The 19694-nt window shown below is 41.5% G+C and overlaps 1 protein-coding gene across 1 annotated transcript in view; it reads left to right on the plus strand.

Moving 5' to 3' along the window:
- The window catches only part of SORCS3 (sortilin related VPS10 domain containing receptor 3), a 523227-nt gene that overhangs the window by 387158 nt on the left and 116375 nt on the right, over positions 1-19694 (plus strand). The window contains exon 7 of the mRNA XM_081104642.1: positions 535-653. Coding sequence (XP_080960768.1) covers positions 535-653 — 119 coding nt within the window. The remainder of the gene's footprint in view (positions 1-534; positions 654-19694) is intronic.

Below are 19694 nucleotides of genomic sequence, written 5' to 3' on the forward strand. Positions count from 1 at the left end.
TCAAAGTGTCCAAATGTGAGAGTGAATCGTAAATAGGGGAAAATGAGCCTGTGGGCAGCGGGATAAGCAGATGGCCTCCTGAGTACACCTTTGATTATTACCCGTGTAGGGAGCTTTCTGAGATACTGGCTGTTTAGAAAGAAGCAGGTTGTCCTGTCAACCCTCATGGGTTTTTTACATGTATTTACTGCAGCTTTTCACTGAGTTTTTGGTGCTTTAGTCTAAGAGCAAATTAGAATTGCTGGTGTAAGATGTACATTTAAAATTCTGATAGATATTTCACATTTGTTCTTCCAAAAAGCTATCCCACTTTACTCTTTTGCCAGAAAAATATAGGACTCTCCCTACTCCCTTGCCTGAACTATATTTTATGATTAAAAAAAATTATTACAAATGTTGTGGACAAGAAAATGCCATCTCAGTGCTGTTTTAAATGGCATCACTGACTTCCCATGAGGTAGAGCTCCATGGGCTGAGGAGAGCTTTGCTTGCCATTCCCCCATGTCTAAATGTCGTTCTGCCCTCCCATTCCAGATGCTCACTACCTCACCTGCAGGATCCAGGAATGTGCCGAGACCACCCGCAGTGGGCCTTTTGCTCGCTCCATTGACATCAGCTCCCTGGTTGTCCAGGATGAATACATCTTCATTCAGGTGAGTCCAGAAAACGCTGTCAATGGTAGGAGAGGATGTATAGGTGAAGTCAGCTGCTTACTATGAAAATGACGATGGCTTTCTTGAGGGGTGCTGCCCCTCCTTTGCTTTGATGACCTGGCCCCCTGGGAAGATCCCAGACTTCTGGTGAATGATGAAGGCATTCTACAGATGACGGCATCTACAGGGAACTTTATTCAATCCCTCAGTTGGGTTGATATTTAATGATACCAAAAGGGGTCTTGAAAGATCTCTAATGAGAGTTGACTTTAGTTCATCAAAACCACATTCTATTTCTGTCCAAAGTGACTTGTCTAAATTAGGAATGAGAATTTCCAAGAAATTAAGTACCTCTAGGATTTTTATTCTGGAAAAATATAGAACACCCTAAATTATATCTTCTCTTTTCAGTACTGACTACCCCTTCTAATGCCGAGTCCAAAATCTGTCACTCCAAGAACTCTGACTCAGAGGTAACCTAGCTGGGACTCTAGGCAGGCAAGGGGAGTCTTGATTTAGGTTTTGAGTTTCAGGAAGAAGGTACAAAATAGATCAAAAATGAGAAAAAAAAAGATGATGCTCCACTTAGTGAATTTCTCTCTCTCTCTCTCTCTCTCTCTCTCTCTCTCTCTCTCTCTCTCTCTCACACACACACACACACACACACACAAACACTTGGCACAGACTCTTTCCTTTAGGAACCTTGACCTTTGGAATCTCCCTGAGTTAGGGGTTGTTAATTAACTCTTAGCAGATTTATTTATCTCCTTCTTTCCAAATTGCATTTTACACCCTCTGGGGATAAGGACCATATTTTATACACACAACTTACTCCTCATCCTTGGCCCTAGCAAGATGCCTTTGCAAATCAGGGGTACTGGGTGACTACCTGTTGAATTGATGGATTATGTATATAGAAGTTACTTATTTTTGCAAATTAGATGCATGAATTTTTAAGATCTAGTAAAATACAGGAAATGTAGCCAGCCCTACTCCAAAACTAGGTTGAAAAAGGTAGTAAAAGAGAGGTTTTGTGGCTTAAAAAAATCACTGTTTCTCAGCTTAATTAAGAGGCAGATTCTCAGTCAATTTTTCCTAAATTTTGGGAGGTCATTGGCGCTATCCCTTTATTCACAAGTATTTACTGAACATATAAATAATGAAAAATAGGCTACTCTTGATGCTATCAAGCTTTCTGCCCTTGGCCAGCTTCTCCTTGCATCTAGTACTCATGGTTTTGAGTAATATCTCCATGTTCTGATGACTCTCAAGTCAATAAGACTCTACCATGTACTGCCATATACATCTATATGTCTAATAGCCATCTCAACATCTCAACCTGGATATTCCACAGGTAAAATAAAGTCAACATGACCCCCTAGAACCTGACACACTTGTGACACTACCTTCGATCAGGCTACTCAAGATAGAAACCTGGAAGTCAGTGTATGTCACCAAATTAAATGAAGCCACAGCCTCTGCTAGTATCACCCATAGTTATTTCTTAAGTGCTTCCTTTTATTCCATTCCCATTGTTATGGTCTTGATTTAAGACTTTGTTATCACCTTTTCTCTCATTTTTTTTAATGTAGAAACTCAGGAATGATTTATGAAGTTACCAATCTGATTGGACTTTTCTTAATGCTGATACTGCATATAATGATAAACGTGGCAGAATTGTTTCTGGGAAACATCACTTCGAATTTAAAATGTTCAAATTTCTTAGTTTCATTTTTCCTTGTATTGCATAAAATTTTCTGCAATTCTGCAGACAGATATCCAGATTTTTTTTTTCTATTTTGAAACATTTTTTTTTTTTATTATACTGGAAACCAATAGCAGTTTTTTCTTTAATCAGCATCAAATTTTATTTTGTTTGAAAGAGATATAAGTTCCCATTTTCAATAAAGTTTTATTGCTGGCCTACTATATTCCCAAACCCTTGTTCCAGGTGCTTGGATTAAAATAATAAACACAATAAAATCCCTGCATAGTGGCATATACATTCTAGTGGGAGACAGGAAAAACATGTAAACTTTACATCTTATAGTTTAACTGATGTTTCTTTCTTTTCAGATTTAACCCATTGGAATTAATAGTCATTCACAGTGGGTGTACATTTTTTGGGACACCCTGTATATGCCTCTACATGAGGTATAGTGGTTAAGAACTTATAGCTGGAGACTGACATTTATTCTGACCTTGGCTTGCCACACTTAGCTGCAAGACCTTGAGCTGTGCCTCATTTGACTCACCTACATAAAGAGGATAATTACAGCTCTCACTTCATGGGTCGATGGGAGGATTAGATGTGCTAATTATACCTGTAAAGAACCCAAACAGTGTTATATAAGTGCTGCTCTCTATCTTTCTATCTAACCTGAATGATCATCTGTTTATTTGTCTATAAAATATATCAGGTGATGAAAATGCTGTGGATAAAAATAAATGAGGGACTGTGGATGTTGGGCATCTGTGGGTTTTACGATTTTATTTGGGACTAGAGGCTCAGTGCACGAATTTGTGCATGGGTGGGGTCCCTCGGCATGGCCTGTGGAGATCAGGTCCCAGCTCACAGCCCCAGTTTTGCAGCTCCACAACCCCGCCTGGCACACTGCCTTGGCCTGGCACCACCATCTCACCTGTTCCACCATCCTGCCTGCAGGGCGATCGATCAGGGAGCTGGGCAGCAGCCCCACTCCCCACTGCCGCTGCTGGTCACTGTCTGTGGGCCCCTAACCTGCCTGGGCCTGGCACCGCCCATTCACTTGCCACCATCCCACCACTGTCCCGCTCTCGTCAGGGCCCATCGGGGCCAGCAGTGCCTCCACTGCTGCCCGCTGCCAGCGCCTTGTTGCTGATGCCCACCATGTTTCGTGCCACTCCCTGGTGGTCAGGGCACATCATAGTTAATGGTCAAACTCCCAGTCGAATGACACCCAAGGGGACAATTTGCATATTAGGCTTTTATTATATAAGATGACCTGGAAAGGCCTGCTTGGGTGGTGAACCAGGGAGAGGGGGGATATGGAGCCAGGTGTGTTCAGTCCTGAGCTCCTTTAAGTCCCCCTTTGAGATGTGGGGTGAGCAGGTAGAGATTTGAGACTGAATTTAGAAGTAGGAGTGGTTTGGAAGTTGGGGCTAAGGATATCAATTGGAAGGGTGTCAGCATATTGATGATATGTTTGAACCACAAAATTGAAGTCACCAAAAGAGCAAGTATCTAGAGAGAAGAGACAATCCAAAGACTTATCTATATTATCTTATGATTCTTGTGCTGTTTTCTTTTATTGCTATGTTATTATTAACGACTTCATTTTTTTTTATGTCATGAGCTCTTCCTGGATGGACTGTTTGAGGGGGTTCTTCTTGGTGATGGATCAGAGCTCTGTTTCAGCTTAACAAGAATCCTCCTTGGTTCTCAGTGAGGTTCCAAATAACCCCAGGTGTTTGTCTGTGAGTAGGTTCTTCCCATAAGATAGAACCTCTTGAATGGTTCTTTATTTCGCCTTGTCTCTCCAACTTCTCCTTGTTCCCAGTCAGTCCCAGGAATACTCCCACTGCCAATTCCTGGCCACATTCCCTTGGTTCCAAATAACAGATTGCTCCTTGGGAAATGTCATCGTTGGAGAACTCTGTTTTTCTATCTTTACCTAAGATTTGTGGCTGTAGGCATTTTTTGCCCTGGTGCCTGTTTATACCCTGTTTGTTCTTCACTGCATTTGGCTTCCTTTCCATATAGATTGTGTCTCAGGGTTATATTTTCATTACGTATAGACTTTGCATTTTTCTTTCTTGTTTTTCTAGATGCTCCAGGGTGATTTATTTAAAAGAAGGGGGAAAAGCATCATTATTACTTGGCTATTTAAAACCATTTATAAAACCTCATCATGCATTTTCTGAAATGTTGCAACAGCTTGCTAACTGATTTCCCTGCTCCCAGATAGCACCCGCCCCCCAAATCCATTAGCAACACTACTTCCAAAGTAATTTATTTAAAATGAAAATCAATGTTCCTGACTTCGGAGGCTGCTCATCACCTATAGGTTAAAATCCAATTTCCTTAACATTGCCCACAAGCTCCTCTGTGATCTGAATCCTACCTACTCCATCAGCCTCGTATGGATTCCTTCCCTACCACTGTTCCCCATATACTTTCCTTGTTATATTTTACACTTCAATAAAAATAAACGTTTAAAATTTCCATGTATGCACTATGTTTTTTGGTGTTTTGTTTTTTGTTTTTGGCCTAATATTCATTTCCTGAATTTTTTTCTTCTGCTTGGAATGTCCCTTTTCCAGGTGAACTCATTCTTTAAGATTAGCTTAGACAATGGCTCCTCTAGGAAATCATGGTCGGGACTGGACCTTTGCTGACCACTTATCCATTAGCATTATGTCTCCCCAGCCCGGTCTGTAGACTTTAAGAGGAACAGGACTAGGTCTTATTCATCATTGTTTCCCTGCACTTAGCATACTGACTGGTACTCAATGCATGTGTGTTGAACTGAACAGGGAGTGTAGTTCGCTGTCTTTTTAAAGCAAGGGAATCTTGTTTTCTCCAACTAATAATATAAGACAGTGGAGGGTAATTGGTAATTGCTCACTGCCTAGGAAAGGGCCATATGTGGAATGTCTCTGCATTTTTTATAAAACTGCCGTCCAGGAATTATCCATTATGTTATTTAGTGTCTTCTTGATATTCATTCATTTAAATATATTAAAATGCATTCAGCCCCCATGGTGGGAAACACAGACAACTAAAAGAGTATAATGCACTATGAAGGGCGCTGCATCAGTGGGAAGCACATGTTGCTCTTGGAGCAGGAGGAAGAGCCCTGCGCCTGCCCTGGGAGGAGGGTCAGTGCAGGCTTCCTGCCAGGCACTGTGAGTACCAGTTGCATAGGTAAAGGAGAAAGGGCATCTTAGGTGGATGGAAAGGCATGGTGATGCTAAGGAAGCAAGAGAACCTAATGCACCAAGACCTGTCTGTCTAAGGCAGCCGTGCGTAAACTATGGCCTGAGGACCGGATCCGGCCCATTTGAAATGAATAAAACTATTGGAAAAAAAGACCTTACCCTTTTATGTAATGATGTTTACTTTGAATTTATATTAGTTCACACAAACACTCCATCCATACTTTTGTTCCGGCCCTCCGGTCCAGTTTAAGAACCCATTGTGGCCCTCGAGTCAAAAAGTTTGCCCACCCTAAGGGCAATTGTAGTTGTGGCAGGAGGTGGGGGAGAGGTGGGGGTGCGGGAGGAATGGCAGGAAAATAAATTAGAAAATTGTCCTGGAGAGGTGAACCTTTTCTACTTCCTTTAATTAAATCTTGGCAACTTTGTGTTTCTCTCTCTATAGTTGCTAGAAAACTCAGAACTAATTTTTTGTCTTAATTGTAGCAGCTTTCTTGCTGTAGCCTTGCGGGTTTATTATTCTTCCTTTCTCCTCTACCACGGGCCATTTTTAAATGCTTTGGTTGATTTCTTTTAATATATTTTGTTAGTTTGTTGCTTTTTAAAGAGCATTGGAGTCATCTCAAATACATTCTGAAATTAGTATGAGTGTTTAATCTTTTTTGGTGGGTATGAGTTTTGAAAATTGATGTGGGTTTCAGGAAAGGCTTTCTGGAGAAGTTAAGAGTTGCACTGGGAAGATTACTATCTTTCCTGAAGCAAGGAAAGGACTAGAATTCCTCATTGTGCTCATTGAAATAAAGCTGTCTCTAAAGGTTTTTGTCAGAGCAGAAAACCCTCAGACCAAGAGTAGTTTCTCCTCCAGGGTTTAAGCCACAGATTTGTATCTGAACCCAGTATCAGGGCATCAGAGTCAGTCATATTCTACAGACTGTGCAAGAAATGTACTAAAGAATGACTTTGGGGGGAAAAGTGGTAGTGCTGCCAGGCTTGTGTCCAGCCCAGCCTTCTGGGTGATGCCTCCAGGGTGCACCCTTAAGGCAGAGCTGACACTGAGGGTTAGGCATTCTACTGAAAGACACTTGCTGCCCGCCATAGATTGCATTCAAAGGGGAGCCATGGAGAGGCAGATTAGCTTCTCTAAAGAACAGTGGGGTGGGCATAAGGGGCTTTGGAGGATTTGGCTGGTCACAATGTTAAGGGTGCATAAGGCTTATGCACTTCAATTTTCTAACTTTTTAAAGTCTGGATGTATTTTGTTTGAATGCCACCAGAGATGCACACTTCTGAGGGTAAAAAAAAAAAAAAAAAAAAAAAAAAAAAAAAAAAAAAAAAAAACTCACAGAAAATGAGTCAGTCTGTCCCCTTACTCTTTCCTAACCTGTGTGCCAAATGTGTCTTTTGACGATTTTTAAAAAATTAAATTTATGGGGTGACATTGGTTAATAAAATTATATAGGTTTCAAGTGTACAAGTCCATGATTCATCATTTGTATATCACATTGTGTATTTATCACCCAAAGTCAAATCTTCTGTCACCATGTAATTGACCCTCTTTACCCTTTACTACTCCCCTCCAACTCCCCTTCCCTCTGGTAATCACCATGCTATTGTCTGTGTCTATGAGTCTTTGTTTGTTTTATTTATTCAGGTGTTGCTTTCAGTTTTATATCCCACATATGAGTGAAGTCATATGGTTCTTGACTTTTTTCTGTCTGACTTACTTCACTTAGCCTGATATTCTCAAGACCCATCCATGTTGTTGCAAATGGAAGTATTTCATCTCTTCTTATGTCTGAGTAGTATTTCATTGTACGTATGTACCACATCTTTATCCAGTCATCTGTCGAGGGACACTTTGGTTGTTTTCATGTCTTGGCCACCATGAATGATGCTGCAGTGAGTATAGGGGTGCATATATCTTTGAAAATAAATGTTTTGGAAGTTTTGGGGTTGATACCCAGAAGAGAAATTGGTGGATTATATGGTAATTATATTCTTAATTTTTTGAGGGACCACATTGAATCTTAGAGGACTTGTCTCAGGAGCAACCAAACTATGGAAGAGGGAGTCTCACAGGGTCGGACTCTAAGACTCTTGGCCTCTCCTTAAATAGAGTCTCTCTGCTTTTGTTTGCTGTGTAGATCAGGGTTCTTAATACTTTTTCATTTTTCATTACTGATACTAAATAATGTTTGCAAACTACTGATGTTTTGTGGCACTGCTGGCTCCATGTGTCAAGGGTTAGTCTTTTTTGTGTGTGTAAACAACTGAAACACTAGGAATTCAGGTGACATCTAGGCCCATATTCTTTCCTTGAATATTAATGAATGTGATGTGTGTATTTAAACCATACTTATTTACCCATGAGTGAATCATTATATACAAATTATATGCATTAGAGAGAGCAATTTAAATAACCAAAAACCTAGGTAACCTCTTCATAATGAACTTCCCATGATACTCATTTTCCATTAAGAAAAACCACCCTCTCTCATTTGCCCTCTAAAGGAAAGCTCCCATGCCCAGTCATCATTTCTTTTCCTACCCATGATGTGATTACTTCTGAGCCTGTATCTTCTAGTAGTATATGTAAGGTACATATACTACTCACAAAGCTCCTATAATTTGGGGAGACCCTAGGGGGTTCTGCCTCACCTTTTATTTTTCTATTGACAAACAGGTAAAGGTAGTCATCCTGATGGATTTGCTTGAGGGCACCCAGTGTTTGATGTTCTGCTGTGGGGGAAGCTGAGCTGGAGATGGACAGGAAGCTGTGACATTTGTTCATCCATCAATGACTTTTCTGTGCAGGGGGCTCAGGGCCTGGGATTTCCTGGTGGAATCAAAAGGAGCTAATCCTTCCCAGAAGAGCCCTTGTTTTAATGGGAAAGAGTCTGCCTGAAATGTCTCCGTTCCACATGGATAAACGAGAAATCGGCTTTCCTCTGTGGGGCAGGAGGAGAGAGAGAGATAAGTTTGTTTCTGTGTTCTAAGCTAAACTGGTTGGAAATCTTGTCTTTTCTCCCATGAAATGGCTTTTCTAGTGATTATTCTGGACAATATAGCTCAGCAGTCGTAGCGTTAAATCCCCTCAGTGATACCATTCATAACCTACCCATTAGGGAGCATGATGATGACACAAGAACAGAGCTTTAGTAAGTGGTAGCAAAAGATTTGTGTCTGTACTGAAGCCCGGTCCCACCCTCTTTTCATGGCACGAGAGAAGATGTGGCCTTCAATAGGGTCAGGATTCATTCACTCAGTATAAGTTTCATTGTACATGCAAGTGTATAGATGGTACTGATTTGTCTTCAGATATATAAAATACAAAAGGAAAAAACAGATTGATAATAAAGAACAAATAAAGTACTCCAGAAGTGTGGAGAGAGCAGAACATTTTAATGGGGGAAGGCCCCCAGCTCTGTCAAATCCTTCTCCACATCCACAACTAGACCAAACACTGTGTAGACCCATCGATTGCCACTTTCGGCTCCAACTCCTAGTCTTGTTGTGTGGCTGTACTCAGAAGCAAAGCCCCTTATTAACAAGGCATTCTGAGTGTGGAGCAGTGGCATGCATGAGCGTGGTTCTAGAATAATTCTAGTACAACAGGAAAGCCAGGCTGTACTTTGTATATACATTGTTCTTGGTTTTTAAGAGTTTTGGTTGTAAACATAGAAAAATAACACTGCTGTAAAAGGTTCGTTGATGTTATAGGAGTAATAACAATTAATAAGTACTAGTAACCAATTAACAGATATTTTCCAGGTGCCCTGGAGCATTGCAGAAGTGAAAGGCATTGTCCCTGCTCTCAAGCAGTTTAGGATTCAAGTAGATAGTGGTCCACTGTGGGCAACACAACCTTGAACTTGGAGGCCTGGTTGTGTGCCAGCAAAGGAACAATGAGCCAGTCACTGGGACTCTCAGAGCATTAATTTCCTCATCTCTGTACAATGGACTCATGCTACTTGCCCTGACTTACCTGGAAGGTTGTTGTGAGGATCAAGGGAGATAATAACAGCTTTGAAGTGCTTTGAAAACTATACAGCCCTATAAAAATTCAAGAATCAGGAGACTAATCCACGTGCAAAAATCAACCTCATGATTCTGTGTATGTGTGTTTTCTTTTAAAAAATACATACTTTTTAATGTTTTTATTGATTTCTGAGAGGGAGGGAGAGGGAGAGAGAGATAAAAACATCAATGATGAGAGAGAATCATTGATTGGCTGCCTCCTGAACGCCCCCCACTGGGGATCGAGCCCACAACCCAGGTATGTCCCCTTGACCGGAATCAAACCCAGGACCTTTCAGTCTGCAGGCTGACAATATATCCACTGAGCCAAACTGGCTAGAGCTGTATGTTCTCTTTTAAGGGTTTTTATAAGCCTAAATATTTTTCCCAAATTCATTTTTAATAATTCATGGATTCAACTATGCATTCACATATTTGCATGATAAAATCTTCCCACATACCTTACCTAGTGCTGGTTATCAAAGAACCCAACTGCTAATGATATGTATGTAACTGTAGATGCTCGCATGTTTAATTATCTTTCAAGACTCTTGAGAACCTTTTCATAGCATCTTGGCCTCCAGCTCACCTGGGTTTTGATACTTCATTTAAGATCCTGCTTTATGCATCTATGTGGGAGGCAGGGAGCCTCTATGGTATGGCCATTGTAACCCTAATAAATAGTTATCTTTCTAAACCAAAAAAAAGCCCCGAGGCAGAAATTAATAGAGTGTAATTATTCAAAGAAAACCTATTTGGCAGTATTTTAAATGATGTTAATTTGGTCTTAATGGGAGAGATTTTGAATGTTAAATAAATAGCAATTTCATCATTAGGGACACATTTACAACACAGGAGTTGAAAGGAAAATGAAAGTGTTTCAGAGACAATCTTCAAAAGAAATCCAATAAAGACATCTTCAGCTTTCTTGAGCACTTTCAGAATCTTAAAAGTGTTTACAAAAGCCAGCACTAATGGACATTCTTCAAATAGCATGTAGCTGGGATGGTCTCCTCTACATGTAGTGATTTTAGTAGCTTGTTGTAAAGGTTGCTGTTAGTATATGAAATACTTGCATGAATAAATGCAAATTAGTGGTGTTTTGTTGACCTTTGTGTTGAGCATTGCACATGTCCCATCACATCCTTCTGGATCAGAAACCAGCTGTGCACAGAGGTGGCCTGCTATGACCTTGCCTCTGCTGCCCTGTGTGCCTCTTGCTTTTTTGTTCTGGAGCTGATTTCTCCCCAAGTAGGATGCTCAGGAGAGACCCCTTAGCCATTCTTGTGCAGGTGCAAACCTTGAAGTGGGAAGTGTCAAGACCTTTTCGGACAATTTGACCAGTAGGAACCAGAAGCCAGTGGTATTTATCCCTCTCTTTCTGAATTTGAGCTTCATTTTCTATGAGTCTTCATAGGGTCCCCAGTGGGATTGAGCCCCAGTGGCCTTCCCTCCTTCTTTGAACCCTATTTCCTAGTTCTGCCACTCCTGTTCCCTGTGGTCATTTCTCAAAAACAAATGAACAAAGACTACCCCTGCCAAAAAACAACTCTATATTTTGGGGGAACCCAACTCAAGGCAAACTTGAAAGATTCTCAAATTTATTGAGTCCCTACTGTGCACCCAGTTTATAGTTAGAGTGAACTATGCAAGAAAAGTAGAATCAGCTTCATCCGCATATAAAACTTCTCCAATCACCCAACCCCATCCTCTCAAATCTCTCAGAGACCTGGCTTTATTGATTACCCTACTTTTTCCTATATCTTTATCTTATGTATCCCTATTTCAGGCTTTATATTGGTTTTTAAGTAATTTTAAATACCTACCACCCTTAAATTAAAACTTTCTTGGAACCCACCCCCCCCTCTTCTCTATAAATGTCCCCTCTTTCATTCACAGCCGAATTCTTGAGAGCTGTCTCTATTCATTAGTCCATTTTCGCATTCCTTCTCTCTAACCCACTTGAGACTGACTGCTGCCTCTGCCACTCCACTGAAATTACCTTCGCCAGATTCATCAAAGGGAATTTAGGATTATAACCTGAATACGCCTCTCAATAATTAACTTGTCTGCAAGCATTTGAACCTCTTGATTGCAGCTTCTTTCCTGAAGTACTCTCTCCCCTTGGCTTCTTCGATAATGTACAGTCCAGTCTCTCTCCTACCTCTCAGAAGTGTCTTCTCCCGCACAGGTGCCTCTTCCTCCACCCACCTTTTCAATATAGGTTCCTTTTCTCTGCATGTACTACCCCCTCTCTCTGAGTTATCCCATCTGGCCATTCTCACAGCAGAGCATCAATGACTACCCTGATGTTGATGATTCCCCAGTGCCTCCTGCTGAGACAGAGCCTCCAGGGAAGAGCTGCTTACTTATAGGATCGCCATACTTAGTCATGGCACTCTCTTCATTCCATTCAGAATTTTGCTGTGCCCGTCTCTAATTCATGATTAAGACATTTCTTTCCAAGAGATCTGCTGAGGCTCCATGGAAGTTACAGTACTTGTTTCTTACCTGGCAAAAGAGCAAGGTTGTTTTTCCCTTAATTTCAGAGACTTGTTCTGTACTTTGCTCCACATTATAATGTCAGTGTTTGCCTTTCTGGTCGTACATGGATGGCGTATGGCTGGTTTGGGGGTGTCACATTGTTTTCATTTTGGGTATCGCCTCTGAGGAATTGGTACTCGCTGCATTACCGAAGGCGGTGCTATTGTGGTTCAGTAGGAGAGACCTCTGTCGTTAATGAGTGGTGTCTCCATGGGCACGAGAAGGAAGAGGGGTGGCATGGAGGCTGTGCAGTGCAGGGTGGGTGGCACTCATCGTGTTTAATTATTCACAAGCCTCATCTGGTTAGAAGGTGGGTTGTTGTCTGGGGGGCCAGACTCTCTATATTCAGCTCAAAGGACTGAGGTCAGCTACACAACTCTATCTTTTCTGTTTCCTGGAAAACTGTAATTTCCTGTTTTCAAGGCGGTGATTCTTCAGAATGTTCTTTCCACCTAGCCACACCATCAGTTTTTACCCACCCATCAGCAAACTGGAAGAATAGTTGGAAACAGACCTGACATTTATTTAGTGTCAAATTTATGTCTGGCATATGTGCATTTAATTTAATTTAATTCTACTTTAAGTGTCATAGGATCTTGGTATGATAGATGTTATTATGTTTCCATGGGGGAACCAAATTTCAGAGATGTTTAGGGAGTCACCCTTTGTCATCTAGCTCAGTAAATCAAGATATGACCTCAGGCCTGCCTGGATTCATAAAGGATGACAAAAGAGGCAGTGATCAATTTCTCATTTTGCTTTCCCAGTCTGAAGATCTTCCCATTAGCACGGAATTGCTGGTGTTCCCAGAAACTTTTCCAGATGGCTGTAGAAGAGAAATAGGCAGAGATTGGATCCATCTTTGTAGCTATAAGGGCAGGAAAGCTTTATTCCACTTCCTGTTCCGTGGACTGTTTGTCTGGGTCTGTTTCACTTTTGTTCCAGATCAGAAACTTTCTGCATCATCAACCAAAGAAGTGCTCCATTGGGATTTGGCACAATGTAACTACACCCGCACCTCTGAGACTTGTCCCTCCGCTACACTTGGAGGATTATTCAGACACTCTTCCCTGGGAAGCCATGGGGGTGGAGTGACAGAGGTTAATTATCACTACCATCTCTAGCTCCATTCTTCTCCATCCTTCCCCACTTGCCTTATACCTCTTGCCATACATTACCCAATTTCTATGATGCTTTTGGGGGCCCAGCTGCTCTTGAGTCCCAATTAAGGGGGCACAGGAGTTGTTGAATCATGGCCCAGCAAGGATTACCCATCGTTCTTCCCTTCCATGTCCCAGCAAGTCCCCGACACTCACTCTGCTAAGCCCAGCTCCCAGAAGGATCCATTTTCTGGGGCCTTCTCCTATTAAAGATAATTATACTGTTGTAAAACAACAGTGCTGATAATGAAGGCAGCTGGGCTGCTGACTGAGAAGTTGACTATTAGGTTCAGTTCTCTCCCCATTACCGTTCTAACTAGGATATATATCTGTTTATTTCAGAGGTCTAGCTTTTAAAAATTTTAATCACTCTGCCTTTAATCCCATAGCTAGCTAACAGGGTAAGCAAACATTTTGGATTTCTGCAAGCAGCTCTTAAGAGTCTTGACTCTGAGAGCCCTCACGGTCAGGCAGAACAAGCTCTTTTTGGAATTTAATAGTGCCAGAGCCCGTGGCTAATCTCTTGACTTGATTTCAGTGAGCACCTACTAGGTACCCAGAGCTGTGATAGGTTCTGTCTGAGACAGAAATATTGATGGATTGATTCATGCATTCATTTAACAACCATTAATTGAACACTTACTATACTCCTGTCAGTGTTCTAAATCAGTGGTTCTCAACCTGTGGGTCGCGACCCCTTTGGCAGTCGAACGACCCTTTCACAGGGTTCGCCTAAGACCATCCTGCATATCAGATATTTACATTACGATTCATAACAGTAGCAACATTACAGTTATGAGGTAGCAACGGAAATAATTTTATGGTTGGGTCACAACTTGAGGAACTGTATTTAAAGGGCCAGAAGGTTGAGAGCCACTGTTCTAGATGAAGGAGGTATAATGGCAAACAAGACTGACAAAGTGGTTTTCATCATTGTGTTTTCAGTCTAGATGAGGAGGTAGGACTTGTGCCTGATAAGCTCCATGAACCATGCTCAGAAGCACTTACAAAAGTATGAGGCTCCTTGCCAGAGTGAGAGAGGTCTGTGGTGTGATCAGGATCATTCTCCTGGAGAAGGCAGGGCTCCAGCTGGTTCTCAAAGCAGAGAGCTGAGTTGAGGTGTTCAACTTTAGGACCAACCAAGACTCCGAGGAAAAGAGACCCTTCGCTGGCAGAAAACAGTATGACACGATGGGGTGGGGAGGGCAGCCTTCCTGGACTTCAGCCTGGTCTCCCCATTAACTCATTCTGTGACCTTGGGCTAGATCACCTTCCCTCTCTGGAACTCAAGTTTCCTTATCACAAAATGAAAGGATTGCATCAAAGAAGAACTTTGAAACCTTTTGTTGTTGGTGTTTTTAGCAGTGGGAGCTGCTTTTCAGGCAATATTGTACAAGGGATTCCAATATATAATACAGATACAAGTGAACTGGATCTAGTTTTAAACTGTATCAGAACCACCAGCCACCCAGGCCCTTGTGGATACCCCCAATGCATCGCTATAGAAGTCTAGAACTCCATAGAACCCACTGGGAAGGCAGTGGACCATATGACTCCAGAAATTCCCTTCAAATGCTGAAATTTCAAAAGTCTGCTCACTCTACACAACACTCCATGTAGTTAGACTATTATGCAGAAGTAATTCCCAATGTATTTCTCCAGTGTCAGAATTTAAAAAAAAAAAAAGATACTTGGGGCATAGTTAATTTGTCCAGAGAGTTGCTGAATCTTTCTTTCCTTCATTCCATGCACATCACTGAGGGCACAGTATGGAGACAATGCAGAAAATAATAAGACAGTTATAATCCCTGGAGATCATGCAGCATATGATAAATTTAATATGCAAATAAGAAAGACAGAGATCCCTGCCATCGGTGAGTTTATAGTCTAGTGAGAGAGAAAGATAATACATAAGCAAAGAATAAACAAAAAAGAATTGCATACTGTGATAAATCTACAAAGAAATAAAAATGTAATTCTAATAATAGCAGGGTGGGTGTCTCATTCATTAATTTATTCCACCAGTCCATCAATAAATACTTCTGCAGGTACAACTCTCCACAGACAATCCTCTTCTCATGGAAGCTTATGATTTGAAAGATTCTCATCTCTGATCATTATTAGGAAGCAAAAGTTTAAAAAAAAGCCATAAAAGCATAAATTAAGAGAAAATGTGTGTGTGTGTGTGTGTGTGTGTGTGTGTGTGTGTGTGTAAAATAGCCACAAACTTTGCTTTTGAGACAGGGACATATGGAGTGATTTCTCGACAGGCAGACATACATGCGCGCTCTTCCTCTCCCTAAACTGGGAGTCAGAGGTCTGAACAGAAATCAATGGCGGCAATTTATTTTTAACTTCTTCCTCCTTAGCCAGGATTGATTTTTGTCCTGGTGATCAATGTCACAGAGAATAGCTCTGTGGCCCACGCAGCTGTTCAAGTGCTTGGTCTGGCCGGCCCCACATCTATTGAACAGAGAACATTAGAAGCTGATTATGAAAGTAATAGAATGAAGATGTTTAAAGGATGGGCTGATTACCCCTGCCTTCCTGGTGAGGCATGACTGCAGGGCGGGACTGCTGCATGGAGACTCAGGAGCGCACAGAGCAGGCTTAATGGCTGGATAGGAGCTGTCCCTTTGGGTGGAACCTAGCGGGGCGGCAGCGAGGAAGGGAGGTATGGGAATTAGCTTCTTGTTTGCCAGCTCACTTCCACCCTCCCATCCTTTGTAGCTCTCTGTTTTTCTCTCGTTTATTTCATCTTTACTACACCAACTACTATTCAATTTGGAACTGCAAGGGAAACATCTGTTGAATAAAAATAAAATAAAGAAGTTGATTGGCTTTTCCCTCTCTGTGCTTCTTGGGCTTTAAAATTGCTGTATTCCTTAATCTCCACTTTCTCCTCCTTGTTCCTTGTTTTCTTCTAATTCAGTTTGTGTGCCACAACGGAAACATGAATTTAACCCCTCCCACCCTCTCCCTCTAGCTTTGTAGCCTCTCAAGACAAGGCAAGATGGCTTAGACTTTCTTCTCTGAAAAATGTTTCTGGGACTTCACACCTTATGATAACGCACAGTGGTGCCTGGCCAGCATGGCTCAGTGGTTGAGCGTCCACCTATGAACCAGGAGATCATGGTTCAATTCCTGGTCAGGGCACATACATGCCCAAGTTGCTGACTCCATCCCCAGTAGGGGGTGTGCAGGAAGCAGCGAATTGATGATTCTCTCTCATCATTGATGTTTCTATCTCTTTCTCCCTTTCTCTTCCTCTTTCTGTAATCAATAAAAAAAAGATTTAGAAAATGTGCAGTGGGAATAAAATGCAGTCAGAACGGAGGGTCTGCCATCCCCAAGGCCGGCTGTCTGATTTCTCCAGCATAAATGCCTGCAGTTTGCCTGTCTGCCTCAGGTAGCAATAGCTTCCAGATTGCAGTATGGAGAAGTAATCGTTGCTCTTAATATGACTGTGTTTATTATTTCATTGTGCTCGGTAATTGCTTCTTAGGGGCTCTGTGTTCAGAGTGGGAGGGAAGATGTTGAAGTGCTAGTTTCCTTAGTCCTTGTGAAATATCTGAGATGAGTCCTTAGGAAGTGAATTGAACAGAAGTTTTCTTTATATAGTTCTCAGCATTTTCTTAATCAAGATTTGTGCCTGGCCTCCTTCTATGATTTTTACCTCTTGGTAAATTTTTTTATTGAGTAATCTGTAGTTCTTGGAGAATCAATTACATATAACAGTAATGGCTCTGATTTATTGTTTAGTGTGAGCTAGGCTTATTATGAATGCATTTCATCTTTATGACATCCTTTGATTTAAGTCCTAGTCTTAAACTTTGTTTTATAAGAAAAAAAAATGGCACAGAGAGGATAAGTCATTTTCCCAAAGTCACACAGCCAGTCTGGAGTGGAGCAGAGGTTTGACCTAGGGCCTCCTTTCTTAGCCACTACACTTGTTCCACTTTTTAAGTGAGAGTCACACTGACACTTTTTTAGTTGCCGGAAGCAAATTGGGTCAAGGAGTGTGTAAGGGGCAGTAAGTAGAAATGGGAAGCTTTAACACAAAATCGCTGTGTAAACCATGTTTGTGGAGTTATTGGCCACAAAGGAAACTGGGAGCATAGGATCTTCAGATAGAGGAGTTTAAGAAGGCCTTCCTGCTGAGGAAGCTGGGACCCGGGAAGGGAAGGGATGAGGAACATAGCAGATGTGACATGTTTGAGTCCCTGCTTTGTGTCAGGCGTGTATTGGACCTTGTGTTATGAGTGTGCCCATGGAACTGTGGTAAGATGAAATGGGGGTCTGGAAGCAGTTACATGCTTTTCCCCAAAGACCCATAGTAGCCAATAGGGGAAGGGAGTTCTGGATTCCATGTCTAGGCTTACATTCCAGAGCTCTTTGTGAATTTTTACAACAAATAGCTGAATAAATAATCCCAAAGGTACCAATAGACACACTTTTTAGTAACCCAACTGTAACTCTTGGTCATTTTCTTGAAGCAAAACTGCATTCCTGATATGAACCACTTCTGCAAAGATAAATATACAAACAAAAAAAGTAAGTGAAATTATATCAGATGATTGAGCAGTGTAGTATAGACCTTTTTTATCAAAAGTATCAAGAGAAATGAAGCACAGTGTTTATGTCAGATGCTGCACAGCAATAACACTTAGTAAAACCTATACATGCCCACTTTTTTTGACATTCCCCCAAAGTACCTCTTCTGGAGCCAACAACCAGTGACCCTCCTCTTGGATCTTTCTCCCTACAACCTCTCCAGCTTACTGGCCATCTTTTGCTTCTTTCAAGATCCATGTCTATCTTATCCCACCTTTTTCACTCCATCTTTCCTTTTGTTATTTGAACAGTTCAGCCATTCCCCGGTTTCTCTAGTCTTCCAACCTCAAATTCATCATCCCATTTATCAAACAATATTCTTCAACATGAGAACATAATCTTTTCCAAAGGCAGTGGGAGTGTAAATAACACCTGTTTCTATACCACATATTATGGTGTGTGTGTATGTGTATGTGTGTGTGTGTGCGCACATGTTCATGTGCTTATTATGCATGTCACACTGTTGGGGGTGATATGGAAGAGGGGTTATGCCTGCATATTTGGAGTTAGACAAACATGAATTGAAATTCCAGATCAGCCCTCTGCCATCTCCATATCTTAGTTGTATCATCTATAAAATGGAGATAGGATGAGTGTGGACTCTACTGTGCCTAGGCTGATATTATTTCAGTTCTGGAAGGAGCATGAAAATAAGTTGAATAAACTATTATGGTTCTAAAGAGGGGATTTTTCAGTATGATAGCACCTAGGCTTTACTCTGTGCAGGTACCATAGTATTATCACTGATTATATGTGGTCATGTGTGCATCTTACTAGTATATGTTAGGCTTGTGCTTACAAAGAAATGAACTCCATGAGGTCATGGCCCCCTGACTTCTGTGCTACCTGACACAGCCTGGGCACAAAGCGCTGAGCAGGGACTTGCTGATGGATTGGTAAATGTAACACATCCTAGAATTGGGGCCAGTATCCATAATGAGACATCTAAACATAATTAATGTCCCAGGGATGATGTGGATTTGGCCAGACCTTTATTTTTATTTTTTCTTCAAACCTTTAATTAATATGTGACTTCAGCAGTGAGTGGGAAAGAACATCTTGTAATCTGCTTCCCTGTTTCCCACAGGAAAGCATACACTCTAATCACCCTTGCTTTTCCATGTTGTGTTGTTGCCAACCACTCAAAGGCATAATTGATGTAAAATCATGACCCATTTGTAAAAATCCATGCAATTATCTCCACTTTGTGCTTTTCTGATCTCAACTTAGCCAACACAGACTGAAGCAGGCCAGCAATGTGAATGGAGACTGGGGTTTTGAGTCAGAAGTTCTGAGGTTGGATTTGAATCTCACCTTTTAGTTAAAAACATGAACTGAAGTGGTCTGTCTGGACCTCTGACCCTTAATTCTAAAATTGGGATATAATTAGACCTCTCTTGCAGGGTTATGCTCTGACCAAATGAGATTAAGTCCAGTAATGAAAACTAATGGCATAGAGTAGATACTCTGTAAATATTAGTTGTTATAATATGGATGCTGGGTACTAAGAGGGTTAAATGGGAACAGGACACATTGTCTACCCTCGAAGCTATTATAGTACAGGAGACCTAAGCTGTACCCACTTTCCAGTAATTCAAGACAGCAGCTGATAAATGTGGTAAGAGAGCTGCAGACAAGAGCCCCGGGAATCAGAGGAAGACACCGTGAAACCCAACTGGGAAACGGGTGTGGTGAGGCTTCATCAAAGAGAGAGCTTTTGACAGAAGCCAGTCATTGATGCTGGAGCCTCCTAGTGACCTGGGCCAGGATGAATCCCTCCAGGTAAATG

This window comes from Myotis nattereri (genome assembly GCF_964212035.1).
Source record: "Myotis nattereri genome assembly, chromosome: 13".
Lineage (NCBI taxonomy): Eukaryota > Metazoa > Chordata > Mammalia > Chiroptera > Vespertilionidae > Myotis > Myotis nattereri.